General features: G+C 53.8%; 1 protein-coding gene across 8 annotated transcripts in view; it reads right to left on the bottom strand.

Moving 5' to 3' along the window:
• The window catches only part of MYH14 (myosin heavy chain 14), a 104,173-nt gene that overhangs the window by 73,555 nt on the left and 16,414 nt on the right, over positions 1-14,204 (bottom strand). For 4 of the 8 annotated variants that reach the window (XM_034946507.2, XM_057300577.2, XM_034946508.3 and 1 more), the window contains exons 4-10: positions 11,132-11,159; positions 10,893-10,995; positions 10,066-10,089; positions 8,567-8,659; positions 7,575-7,638; positions 3,926-4,024; positions 2,469-2,609 (exon numbers count right to left, since the gene is read on the bottom strand). In XM_034946507.2, coding sequence (XP_034802398.2) covers positions 2,469-2,609; positions 3,926-4,024; positions 7,575-7,638; positions 8,567-8,659; positions 10,066-10,089; positions 10,893-10,995; positions 11,132-11,159 — 552 coding nt within the window. Of the gene's footprint in view, positions 1-2,468; positions 2,610-3,544; positions 3,813-3,925; positions 4,025-7,574; positions 7,639-8,566; positions 8,660-10,065; positions 10,090-10,892; positions 10,996-11,131; positions 11,160-14,204 lie in introns of those variants that run through there. The other 4 variants (XM_057300578.2, XM_063600528.1, XM_063600530.1 and 1 more) reach the window with 2 other exon arrangements.

Here is a 14,204-nt window from a genome sequence, read left to right as displayed (position 1 = left end):
GTCAACAGGCCACAAGAAGCCCGGCTGTTTGCAGCCTGGGTAGACAGCCAAGCTACGCTCCATTTCCAGCAATTCCAATCCGGCCCTGGAGCCAACAATAGCTCCTGGGGCCTCCCACAGCGCCAGAGACCAGAGGACAATTAGACCTAGAGGCGGCCCGGGCTCAGCCCGGAAACACCTAAAGGTCTTTCTTTCGAGGGCTTGGTTAAAAAAATCATAGTTCACGCAAACAATGAAACATTACGCAGCCTCTGAAAAGGTGGAGGTCCACCTACGTACTTGTGACGGGTTGAATCATGTCTACACCACCCCCTCCTAAAAAGCATGTTGGGGATCTAAACCCCAGGACCTCAGAATGTAACATTATTGGAAACAGGGTCATTACGGATGTAACGAGTTAAGATAAAATCATACCAGTGTAGGGTAGGAGGCCAGGTGCGGTGGCTCATGCCGGTAATCCCCGCACTTTGGGAGGCGGAGGCGGGAGGATCACTTGAAGTCAGCAGTTCGAGACCAGCCTGGCCAACTTAGTGAAACCCTGTCTCTACTAGTAAAGTACAAAAAAATTAGCCGGGTGTGGTGGCACACACGCCTGTGATCCCAACTACTTGGGAAGCTGAGGCAGGAGAATCGCTTGAACCCGGGGGGTGGAGGTTGCAGTGAGCCGAGATTGCACCACTTGCACTCCAGCAAGACTCCGTCTCAAAAAAACAAAAAGGTTGGGGCGGGGGGCGGGGGGAGGGGGGAGTGGGGATTTTGGACACAGATGCACACACAGGGAGCCGCCATGTGAACACAAAAGCAGAGATCGGGTGATGCGACTATGAGCCAGGGAACGCCGAAGATTGCCAGAAAACCACCAGGAGCCTAGGGAGAGACCTGCAGCCGATTCTCCCAGGATGAACCACACTTGCTAACACCTCGATCCCGGGCGTCTGGCCTCCAGAACCACAAGACGATCAATTTCTGTTGTTTTAGGCACTAGGTTTGTGGTACTTTGTTAGCCTAAGCAAACTAATGCAGCACTGAGACAGAGCTGCTGTCAAAACATGCTGTTTGGTGAAAAAAGTGGGGGCACAGGCTGGGCGCAGCGGCTCACGCCTGGAATCCCAGCACTTTGAGAGGCCGAGGAGGGTGGATCACCTGACGTCAGGGGTTCGAGACCAGCCTGGCCAACATGGTGAAACCCCATGTCTACTAAAAATACAAAAATTATCCAGGCGAGGTGGCGGGCGCCTGTAATCCCAGCTACTCGGGAGGCTGAGGCAGAAGAATTACTTGAACACAGGAGGCAGAGGTTGCAGTGGGCTGAGATCACACCACTGCATTCCAGCCTGGGTGACAGAGTGAGACTCCGTCTCAAAAGAAAAAAAAAAAGTGGGGGTGGGCACAGCACCCTGACACGGGGGTGATGAGCTGAGCATTTAACACCAAACAACCAGTGCCGCGCAGCCTGGGCCAACCTGAGCAGCCCTGGGCCAGCGTCCTGAGCCTTCCCTAGACCCTCAGCAGCCTCCTTCTGGTCTCAGCACCACCCACTCCAGTGTGTCTCTCACACGGCCCCCAAGGGGTCTTCTTGCTCCCAGAGCTGAATTTGTCCAACCCCTGCTCCCAGCCCTCCCACAGCTCCCCAGCACCCCAGGACAAAGTCCCAACCTCCTAGGCTGGCGTTTGAGACTCCCCACCCCTCTGCAGCTCTACCACCAGAAGTGTCAATCCCTCAAATATGCCACCCCTTTCCTGGCCTCAGGGCCTTTGCACAGGCTGTTCCCTCTGCCAGGAATGCTCTTCCCCCACATCTCCAGTGCTCATTCCCTCACTTCCTCAGGACTTCGTTCAAACATCCCTATCTCAGTCCACCCTCCCCTGAGCCCCTGCTTAAAGCTGTGCCCCTCCCTCCCCCATCTTTCTCCATGGCACTCATGGTCTTTTTCTTTTTTTTTTGAGACAGAGTCTCGCTCTGTTGACCAGGCTGCAGTGCAGTGGTGCGATCTCAGCTCACTGCAACCTCCGCCTCCTGGGTTCAAACGATTCTCCTGCCTAAGCCTCCTGAGTAGCTGGGATTACAGGTGCCCACCACCACGCCTGGCTAACTTTTTTGTATTTTCAGTAGAAACGGTGTTTCACCATATTGGCCAGGCTGGTCTTGAACTCCTGACCTCAAATGATCCACCTGCCTTGGACTCCCAAAGTGCTGGGATTACAGGCATGAGCCACTGCACCCAGCTGCACTCATAGTCTACTAGCAGGCCATGTGATTCCTTATTGACTTGGTTGGGGGCTCTCATTTTGTCAGCTTCCCCAAGGCACAGATGTCTGTGAGTCTCATTCCCTGCTCTGGCCCCGGTGCCTGCACCCAGTAGGTGCTCAATAAACACTTGCTCAAAGAGATCAGGGCATGAATGGCCAGGTCCCCAGCTCTCCGTGGGGTGCCCCCCCCACCCCTGGCCTCCATGGGGCTCACTCACAGATGATTTCCTCGTGGGTGAATCCCAGGACCCGCAGCGACTCCAGCGTCTCCTGGAAGAGTTCCCGCTCCTGGCCGGGAGAGGATGACGGCCCATTGGTCAGGAACCGGTAGTGGGAGCAGGGCTCGAGGAGGAGGTCGGCTGCAGGGACAATGAGTGGGGTCAAGGTCAAAGGTGGGCTGTGGAGTCAGACTTATCCTGGATTCATCAGTGGCAATCCCAGGACATGCCATATCCTCACTGTCAAGTGGGTGGGGGCCTTTACTCACAAGTGTGGTGGGAAGGGTCGGGGGTGGAGTGGGCGTTTAGCACCTATGAGACCACCACTCTGTCTCTCTTTTTTTTTTTTTTTTTAATTTTTTAGAGACAGGGTCTTGCTCTGTTGCCCAGGCTGGAGTGCAGTGATGCAATCATGGCTCACCACAGCCTGAAACTCCTGGGCTCAAGCAATCCTCCCACCTCAGCCTCCCACATAGCTGGGACTACAGCTGTGTGCCACCATGCCCAACTTATTATTATTGTTATTATTTGCAGAGATGGGGGTCTCACTATGCTGCCCAGGCTGGACTCAAATTCCTGGGCTCAAGCAATCCTCCTGCCTCGCCCTCCCAAAGTACTGGGATTGCAGGCATGAGTCCTCGCGCAGTATATACCACTCCTCTTTGCTCCCTCCGCAGGGGCTTTTGAGTCTCTAGAAGTGCCCAGAGCAGGCAGGGGCCACTGGTTGGCAGAAGCAGTGGGGCTGCAGGCCCAAGTCAGCACAGGCCATGGGATGGCAGGGGCCGGCGCCCAAGGACATGCGGTCTCAAAGGCCACAGTGAGTGGGAACCTGGATGAGGAGGGGCTACGTGGCCGCAGGAGCCAGGAAGCAGCCTGAGCCACCAGGAGGAAGGAGCCAGGAGCAGAGGGAGCTACAGGGCAGTGCCAGCCACTGCAAACAGGAGCCAAGGGCGCTTGGGCAGCCAGAGGGCAGGAGGAACAGGGAGCAGGGACAGGAGGACTCCGGCAAGAGCCGTGGCCTAGGAGCCAGAGCAGAGGGGAGCACGAGGCAGCACGAGCCGAGAAGCAACACAAACCAGCGTCGTCAGGAACCAGGAGGAGCCTCAGCAAAGCCGGAGTCACCCGCCGGAGTGAGGAGAAGCCGCGCGAGAGAGAAGCCACGGAGCTTCGGAAGCGAGCGTGAGCAGGAGCCACCAGGCGGCGGGGGCTGCGTGGCCGTGACAGCGGGCGCGAGCCAGACCCGGGACAGAGCTGGAACCAGAGCGCAGCAGAACCCACCGTGCGACAGACGCCACTACGCAGCGAGAGCAGGGGCTGCGGGAGCCTCATGCGAAGTCGGTGTTTGACGGATATTAGAGCCCCCCACTCTTGCTTCCTCCCCAGAAGGGGCCCCGAGAGACATGGTGCCCACCCTCTCCCGGGTGAGCAGGGTAGGACGGGGGGGGGGGGGCACTGACCTTTGAGCTGCTCTCCAGCGCCCCCCAGCAGCTGGTAGAAGATGTGGAAGCTGCACTCGTCCTTGGCCTGGCGGATGGCCCGCGACTTCTCCAGCAGGTCTGGACACAGCGAGTCAAGGTGCTAGAGGGGAAGGGACGGCCCCGACGCTGCCAGGCCACTACAGGAGCCTGCCCTGCCCACGCTGCCCCCTTCTCTCCTGTGGTGTAGTGGAGTCGTTCACAGCCTAGGCTGGTGACTTTGCCACTAACTGGATGAGCAGCCATGCTCATGTCACTTAAGCACTTGTGCCTCAGTTTCCTCATCTACCTGTTCAAGGGGCTTGAAAATAACACCTTTATGAGACCTTCCTCTCTCTCTCTCTCTCTTTTTAGAGACAGGGTCTTGCTCTGTCTCTAAAAAACTCATCAACCCTGTGGGCGCAGTGGCTCACGCCTGTAATCCCAGCACTTTGGAAAGCCAAGGCAGGCGGATCACCTGAGGTCAGGAGTTCAAGACCAGCCTGGCCAACATGGCAAAATCCCATCTCTACTAAAAATACAAAAATTAGCGGTGTGATGGCGGGTGCCTGTAATCTCAGCTGCTTGGGAGGCTGAGGCAGGAGAATCGCTTGAACCTGGGAGGAGGAGGTTGCAGCAAGCCGAGATTGCGCCACTGCACTCCAGCCTGGGCGACAGAGTGAGACTCTGTCACAAAAACAAAACAAAACAGAGAAACCTCATCGACCCTGGATGAATTGCTGTGAAGATAAATGACTTATTGTGCATGAAGCACCCTGAACAATGCCTGGTTCAAAGTTACCCGCAGGTGAGAATGTCTCCTGCCATTAGTACTCTCCCAGCCTCAGCTTCCCCATGCAGATAATCAGCTCCCACCTTCACCTAGACTGTCACTCTGCATGCTCTCCCTCCCAAGAAAGTCACGTGTCAAACTTACATATTAAAAGGTGGCAAGACTTTTGTTTGTTTTGTTTTTTAGACAGGGTCTGGCTCTGTTGCCTCAGCTGGAGCACAGCAGCATAATCACAGCTCACTGTAACCTCCGCCTCCGCAGCTCAAGCGATACTCCCACCTCAGCCTCAAGTAGCTGGGACTACAGGTGTGCACAACCACACCTGGCTAATTTTTAAATTTTCTTTATTTTAGTAGAGATGAGGTCTGACTGGCCTCGAATTCCTGAGCTCAAGTGATCCTCCAGCCTTAGCCTCCCAAAGTGCTGGGATTACAGGCATGAGCCACTGCGCCCAGCCAAAACATCTTAGAGTAAAACAAAACACCAAAACACCATACACTTTGCTTAACCCCTCTGTGTCCCTCATGCACCACCACACTCATGCACCACCAAATACATATTCGGACCAAGATCAGCTGCAAACCTGAGGTCCATTTCCCAGAAGCCCTGGGGTGTAACCTGCTTGGTTAGATGGGGAGAAACAGGTGGAGGGGCTCCCACAAGGAAAGCTGGAGTGCAGGGAGCACACGCAGGCTGTCGAACCCTGGGGGACAACAGCCCTGAGCTTCGGTTTCCTCCTCTGTGAAGCGGGGGTGATAGCAGCAGCCACCTCGCAGGGTTGCAGAGAGGAGGAACTGAGATGTCACGGGGACTCTCGAGGTGGCGGTGGGCACACAGTCAGCACTCCAGAAAAGCTGGTCACGATGGCACTGATGCTAGTGCCGAGGGGTCAGCCACACAGGGTGGTGCTCCTTACCCGGCAGGCCATCCCAAGACTCATACGATTGGCCTGGGGGTGGGACCTGATTCATGAGCATCAATCCACTGGTGCCTGAGACAGCCGGGACCACAGCTGTGCCCAGGAGGGGCAGCCACACTGCATGGGGAGCGTGGACAGGAGAAAGTGAGCAGGTGGAAGCGGACAGAGAAGGCAAATATGAATATAAGCAGAGACACGCAGTGCCAGGACAGCTGGCAGGAAGAGCCATGAGCTCCAAGAACCTGGATATGCAGGTACCATGGAGAGGTGGGAGCCAAGGGCAAGAGGACCTGGAGGAAGGAGCAGCCATGAGCAGAAAACGGCAGCAGCAGGGGCTGCGGTGCTGCTGGGGACTTGGGGTGGTGACAGCCCAGGAAGCATCTCCCACAAGGCAGCAGAACCAATGGGCCGGCTGGCTGCTTCATGCCCTGAGCAGACTTAGGAGAAACCCCTCCCCACTGATTATGGAAGAGCGTGAGCTTATCAGATGCCTCTGGGATGGGGATGTGGCTTATTAGCAGTTGTTAATGTTATTGATTAATAATTATCAATCAATATTAGTCAATAATATTAGCATTGATACAGATATTGCTAATTTAATCTTTTTTTTTTTTTTTTTTTGACACAGAGTCTTGCTCTGTCACCCAGGTTGGAGTGCAGTGGCGCGATCTCGGCTCACTGCAACCTCTGCCTCCCAGGTTCAAGCAATTCTCCTGCCTCAGCCTCCAGAGTAGCTGGGACTACAAGCATGCGCCACCACGCCTGGCTAATTTTTTTGTATTTTTATTAGAGACAGGGTTTCACCATGTTGGCCTGGCTGGTCTCAAACTCCTGGCTTCAAATGATCCACCGGCCTTGGCCTCCCAAAGTGCTGGGATTACAAGCATGAGCCACCGTGCCTGGCCACTAATTTAATCATTAATTGCTAATAATAGCTTGTTCTTGAGTGCCTGCTATGTAGCAGGTGCTGTGGCCAAGCATTTAACTCCAAAATCCTCCAAACCCCTCTTGGGTAGGTTCTATGTTCCTTCTCCTTCTACAGAGGGAGAAACTGAGGCAGGGAAAGGCCAAGTCACATACCCAAGTCCCCAGAGTCTCAAAGTGGCAGAACTGGGATTTGAACCCAGGTTGGTACGATTTCTTGGCCCATTCTCTTAATTTCTGCACTCCCAGAGTGCCTGTGTTTTATTGTTTAATTTCCTTTAAACGCCTATATGCCGTCTGAGCAGAAAACAGCCGTCCTGAGGTGCTCCCCTGGAAAGGCCTGCTGGCCAGGTGGGCCCCTGGCTAGCGTCTGGGCACCTGGATTTTGGGAGGGTTCCAGCATCCTCTAACAGGATGAGGGGTTCGCTGGGCCTAAAGGGTTTGTGCAAACACTGTGGTTTACACTGATCACCTGCTTTCCTCCTGGGAGTGTGGAATTTTGGTTCATATTAAGGGCAGGGGACGGGGGGTGCAGGCGGGGATGTGGCCAGCCACCAGGGAAAACCCTGGTAGTGAGTCTCTCTGTGCTTCCCCGGGACAGCATTTCATAAGTGTTGTCGCACCTGGTGTCCTGTGTGCCTCTGCTGGAGAGGGTTCTAGGAGCTTGTGCCTGGTCCCTGGGGATTTGGCCCCATGTGCCTTTTCCCTTTGCTTATACTGCTCTATGTCATTTCACTGTCATGGGTCACCATGAGTGCCACTGCAGGCTGAGTGCCGGGACTCCCCTTATGGCTGAACTGGGTGGACCCCAACCCACCACCCCATAGCGAGGCTGTGCTGGCCTCATACACACCAGAAGTCCCACCCTCCCCTCCCCAAGCAGATGCTGCCTGAGCATCAGGTCCCATCTGAGTAGCAGGTAAGGGGTCCCTGCAGTGGGAGGTGCTTCCCATACTCAGTGCTGTCTGAAAGGCTGCCCCCCTCGGCTGCCACCCCCATGGGCTGTGAGAGGATACAGGTCTCAATGTTGGCGCCCACGATGTACCCGGCAACATCGAAGTTGATGCGGATGAATTTGCCCTGGGAGAGACCAAGGTGGGTGGGCTTCAGCAGAGGGTCCCCTTCCCCACTCAGACCTGAACAACAGCCCCAACCCCACACCCACTGCTCCCAGAGCTGCGGCTGCCCCCCCACTTCCTTGCTCCCTCGACCTGAACCCCATCCTGTGGTGAGTCCCCAGCGGGGGGCTCCTTGGGAATTCAAGGTCCAGGCCCCTTGGACTTCTTTCCCCAGCCCCCTGGTCCCCAGCTGCTCCTCCCTTGGAACCAGGCACGCAGCCTCCAGCCCCTCCTCCCTCAGACCCAGGGATCCGGGTCCCCACTCCCTCCTCCCTCAGACTCAAGAGTCCAGGGCCCCAGCCCCTCCCCCTTCAGACCCAGGGATCTGGGCCCCCAGCCCCTCCTCCTTCAGACCCAGGAGTCCAGGCCCCCAGCCCCTCCTCCCTCAGACTCAAAAGTCCAGGCCCCCAGCCCTTCCTCCCTCAGACTCAGGGGTCCAGGTCCCCAGCCCCTCCTCCCTCAGACTCAAAAGTCCAGGCCCCCAGCCCCTCCTCCCTCAGACCCAGGGGTCTGGGGCTCCCAGCCCCTCCTCCCTCAGACCCAGGGGTCCAGGCCCCCAGCCCCTCCTCCCCCAGACTCAAGAGTCCAGGCCCCCAGCCCCTCCTCCCTCAGACTCAAGAATCCAGGGCTCCAGCCCCTCCTCCCTCAGACCCAGGGGTTCAGGCCTCCAGCACCTCCTCCCTCAGACTCAAGAGTCCAGGCCCCCAGCCCCTCCTCCCTCAGACCCAGGCGTCCAGGCCCCCAGCCCCTTCTCCCTCAGACTCAAGAGTCCAGGCCCCCAGCCCCTCCTCCCTCAACAGATCCACGTGTCTTTCCCCCTGAAGCCCACCCTGAGGTTCCCAGCTCCTGTATCCCTGACACAGCCAGCACTGCCCACCCCTGGCACTCACGAATCGGGAGGAGTTGTCATTCTTCACTGTCTTGGCATTGCCAAAGGCCTCTAGGATGGGGTTGGCCTGAAGCAGCTGCCGCTCCAGCTCACCCTGCCGGGCACAGGAGATGATGCATGAGGTCAGTGAGAATGGGGCAGGAGGCCAGGCCAGCCCAGCTCGGGCTGTGTCTCCAGCTGGCTGAGTATCTGTGTGTGAGGGGCCTTTGTGTGTCTGGGCGTGTACCCACTTCCCATATCTGGGTCTTGCCCATCTGTCTATTGTGAGGGGAAGAGGGAAGCATCTCCAAGACATGTTGTTAAGTGGAAACCAAACCAAACCAAGCCAAACAAAAAAACAAGTTGCAGAACAATGTCTACAATGTTATCCCATTAATAAAAAATGAATTAAGGAAGAAACGCCACAAAACAGGACTCTTAAATCTACAGATATATACATGTTTGTAAACATATGGAGAAAGGTCTGCAAGGATGCACACCAAACTGTCAACAGTGTAAGGCACTCCAAGGAAGGGGACTGAGGGGAGGAAACAGGAATTTCATTTCATCTGATTTGTTGTTGTTACAATGAATATGTACTCATGTGTTGCTTGTAGAAATTCTGGAGTGCAGTGGCATGGTCATAACTCATAGCAGCCTCAAATTCCTGGGCTCAAGGAATCCTCTCACCTCAGCCTCCTGAGTAGCTGGGACTACAGGCAAGCGCCACCATGCCCAGCTACTTTTTAAAATTTTTAGTAGAGATGGGATCTAACTCTTTTGCCTAGCCTGGTCTTGAACTCCTGGCCTCAAGCAATCCTCCCACTTCAGCCTTCCAAAGTGCTGGGATTATAGACCTGAGCCACCAAACCCAGCCTAGAATTTTTAAGTAAGGCAAAAATCTGTACCACCTATGTAAAGTGCTTCAAGCAGTCTGGCATATAATAGGCCTTCAAAAAATAGTGGGTTCCTAGCCCCACCAGGCTACTCCTTGGCAGGAACTCTACTCCAAACTTCCCTCCAGCCCCCTTGGGTCAGAGCCTGGCACACAGTAGGTGCTTCATAAATGGCAGCCTGTTTATGTCTTCTCTCAGTCCATGTCTTGCTTGTGTTAAGATGAAATGATCTAGCTAGGTGGGTGCTTTGTCAAATGAAAAGATACACAAAGTGAAGGGCACATGACTTGGCACACAGAAGAACATGGGACATGCGTGTATTTCCCTTGCTACACTGTTCACTCTGGTTGTGTGCACGCAGCATCTGTGGGCCCCGGCTGGACACATTTAGTAGATCAGCAGTAAGTGGCAGTTTTGTTCTCTGGATTGTTTCATGTTGGTGTCTGTGGCCCATCTGCACACACTCACACAGCAGGGCCGCCATGAATAGCAGTGGTGGGGCAGAGGGGTCCCTGGCAGGTGGGACCACTGCTGCCTTGGGCCCTGTCTACCAAGAAGATCATGCATTGGGTGGCCGGGAAGGCATTAGGGGCAGCAAGACTCGAGGTGATCCCCTGCTACTCACATAAGACACGGTGCTGATGGAGGCCTGAGGAAGTCACGGGACACGAGACACGGACCAGGACACAGCACATGGAACGTGGACAGACACACAGGTGAACCAGTGATCTCAGGTGGTGGCATGGGGGTGGGGGAAGGGGGACTGGGGAAACCGGGCATGTGGAGTAGGGTGGCCTGGGGGACCACACTCCTGGGTTTGAATCCCACTCTACCTCCTTTATTCAAAAATGTTTTTTGTAGCGATGGGGTCTCACTATATTACCCAGGCTGGTCTTGAATTCCTGGGCTCAAGCGATCCTCCTGCCTCGGCCTCCCAAAGTGCTGGGATTACAGGCATGAGCCACTGTGCCCGGCCTCACTCTACCTCTTCCTCGGTGCATGACCAACAACTGACTCACCCCTCCCATGCCTGGGCTCTCCGTCTTCAGTGCAGGAAAACAGCACCCACCCCACCCGAGGGGTAAGTAAGGCAGTGTGAGAACAGGGCTTGGAACAGTGGAGGGCACCATATAACATTCACTTAGACGACAAACCCGGGCATCATGATCACCTAAAATCAGGCTTGACACAGTAGGTGCTCAGAAAAGAAAGCACCTACTAAGTACTAGGAGCCATTCCGAGAGCCAGTGAGACCAAGACTGACCCTCACACCTCTGTGTCCCCCTGACTCTGCTTCCAGCCCCACCCCAGGCACACAGTAGGTGCTCAGGTGGCATAGGCGTCTAGGAGAAGGACCTCCATGAGGGGAAGAGACAATTGTGGGGAAAGCCCAAGATGGAAGGGGCAGTGCTGTGGCAGGGCCCGGGGGTGACCCAAGGCGGGGTTGCTTACAGGGACACCTGGCTCCTTCCTGCCCTTTGGAGACGATGCCACGTGGGCGAGGTACTGGATGACCTTCTTGGTGTTTTCCGTCTTCCCAGCTCCAGACTCTCCACTGTGGGGATGACAAGGGGAAGCAAAGGGGTTGGCAATGACCTCGGGCAAGCTCCCCACCTGCCCTGCCCATTCCAAACACAGCCACGCCCCACCCGGATCTCTCCTCCTCCAGGAAGTCCTTCCAGATTACTCACGTGCAGAGAATGGACTGGTCCTCACGATCTGTAGGGGACAGAGTGGGGGAATATGTCATCTGAGAGAGTCTCTAGCAGGGCCCTCTGGTCCCTTACACTGGCCGCTGCATTTTAAAAATTATTCCCAGGGAGTAAGGAAAAGCTTGGGTCTTGATGTGTAACAATCCTGGATTCTAATTCCCCACCCAGCTCAGCCCCCTGCTCGCTGTGTGACCCTGGGAAAGCAGCTGTCCCTCTCTGAGCCTTGGTTTCCTCACCCGTAAAATGGAGACAGCCTCCCTCAACTGAAGAGAATACGATTCATTCAACGACCTCAACGTGAGACCCTACTGTGTGCTGCCTCATGCTGGGCATGTGAGATTCAAAGACAGAAGCGAGGTCCTGTGATATAAGATGTCTACCCCAGCACCCGCCCTGGGCCTAACACAGCCATTCCACAATCGCATGCTGACCACCTACTGAGCGCCAGGCATGGAGGGGAGTGGGGAACTGGCAGGGTGTGTGCCCCTACAGAGCTTCCACTTAAGATGTAGGGGACAGAAACCTACAATCAAATACCGATCAGCACTGGGAAGAAAATTAAATCAGTACTAGAATAAAGCAGTGGTTCTTTTTTTTTTTTTTTGAGACAGAGTCTCGCTCTGTCGCCCAGGCTGGAGTACAGTGGCGCAATCTCGGCTCACTGCAAGCTCTGCCTCTCGGGTTCACGCCATTCTCCTGCCTCAACCTCCCGAGTACCTGGGACTAGAGGCGCCCACCACCACGCCCAGCTAATTTTTTGTATTTTAAGTAGAGACAGGGTTTCACTGTGTTAGCCAGGATGGTCTCGATCTCCTGACCTCGTGATCCACCCGCCTCGGCCTCCCAAAGTGCTGGGATTACAGGCGTGAGCCACTACGCCCGGCCGAAGCAGTGGTTCTTAAACGGGGGTAATTATGTCCTCCATTCCCGCCAGGAGACACCTGGCAATGTCTGGGAGACATTTTTGGTTATTACCCTGAGAGAGGAGAGTTCCATGGGCACTGAGTGGGTAGAGGCCGGGGTGCTGCTAAACATCCTACAATGACCAGGACAGCCTCCCACGACAAAGAATCATCCAGCCCCAAATGTCAGTAGAGCCAGGATTCCAAAACCCTGGTGTTAGGTAATAAGAATCGACTTGGGGGAAGGAGCAGGGAAGGCTTCTCAGTGGAGGTGGCATTTCAGGCAGAGGGCACAGCCGGGGAAAGGCTCTGAGTTAGAAATGTTTGAGAGACAGAAAGGCCAGTGAGGTTGGGGGATAGGGCAGAGATGGCGAGTGGTGGGATGGGTTTTAAAGCAGTGATTAGGCTGGACACAGTGGCTCATACCTGTAATCCCAGCACTTTGGGAGGCCGAGGCCAGCAGATCACCTGAGGTCAGGAGTTCAAGACCAGCCTGGGCAACATGGTGAAACCCCGTCTCTACTAAAAATACAAAAATTAGCCAGGCGTGGTGGCGCCACCTATAATCCGCAGCTACTCAGGAGGCTGAGGCAGAAGAATCACTTGAACCCGGGAAGCGGAGGTTGCAGTAAGCCAAGATCGTGCCATTGCACTCCGGCCTGGGTGACAAGAGTGAGACTCTGTCTCTAAATAAATAAATAAATAAATAAAGCCATGATCAAAGGGTCTGAATGTTTTTTAAGCAGGACAGGCATCCTCTGGGTGTCTTCAAGCCAGGGAGTAAGCTGCATCCAGTAGGACCTCAGACTTGGCAGCCTGGTATGGGGGACCATATGCACACAGGTTCACCGCCCGGCTGCCTCTCTGACTTGCTGCGTGACCTTGGGCCAGTCTCTGAGTTGCTTTGTGCCTCTGTTTTCCCATCTGAAAAATGGGGCTCAAAACAGCTGCCATCTCGCAGGGCTGTAGTCAGAACTCAGAATGCTCAAAATGCACTCAGCACAGTGCATGGCACAGGAGGAAATATAACACACAGTGTGACATACAGGGAGGCGGTGGTCAGGGGCCCTGGGTTCGAATCCCACCTCAGCATACACCCACCAGTGTGACCATGACTGTTTTGCTCTGTGTCTCAGTTTCCCCACCCAGAAATCAGGGACAAGGAGATAACCTATTTCATAGATTTGCTACGAGGTTAAATGAATTAATCCAGCAGAAACTGATAGACCTGCCAGGAGAAATAGATGAATCCACTATTCTACCTGGAGACTTCAGTATTCCCATTTGATACTCCCATTTAATATGCATATTAAATAAGCATATTAGGCCGGGCATGGTGGCTCATGCCTGTAATCCCAGCACTTTGGGAGGCTAAGGTAGGCGGATCACCTGAGGTCAGGAGTTCGAGACCAGCCCGGCCAACATGGTGAAACCTGGTCTCTACTAAAAATACAAAAATTAGCTGTGCACGGTGGCATGTGCCTGTAGTCCCAGCCACTCGGGAGGCTGAGGCAGGAGAATGGCTTGAACCCGGGAGGAGGTTGCAGCGAGCTAAGGTCATGCCACTGCACTCCAGCTTGGGTGACAGAGTGAGACTCTGTCTCAAAAAAAAAAATAAGCATAATATGTTTACAATATTATGCTATTTAATATACCATTTAATTTAATATGTTATACTATTTAACTTAACACGTTATTATACTTATTGAATATGCATATTAAATAGGTATAATTTATTAAATCAACATTACACTTATATAATAATAAAATAAATATAAAGTATAATAAAATAAAAATGAAGTATAATAAAAATAAAGTATAATAAAATAAAATACTTATTGAATATGCATATTAAATAAGCATAATATATTCACAATATTATACTATTTAATCAAATATATAAATTTAATAATTTGCTCATATTTAATATGCACATTCAATAAGTATAATATATTCATATTCAGGCCCTGAGGTAGGACTGAGTTAGGGATGTTTGACAGACAGGAAGGTGGGTGAGGCTGGGGTGCGGGACGGAAATGGCGAGCGGCACCAATGGGTTTCGAAGCCATGGTCGAAGGGTCTGAATGTTGTGTACTATTACATGGGGTTTTTCCTTTTTTAACAAAAACTTTTTAAATTTTCTTGTAGAG

Source organism: Pan paniscus, chromosome 20 (assembly GCF_029289425.2).
Source record: "Pan paniscus chromosome 20, NHGRI_mPanPan1-v2.0_pri, whole genome shotgun sequence".
NCBI classification, from domain to species: Eukaryota; Metazoa; Chordata; class Mammalia; order Primates; family Hominidae; genus Pan; species Pan paniscus.
This window is presented reverse-complemented; position numbering and strand designations above follow the sequence as displayed.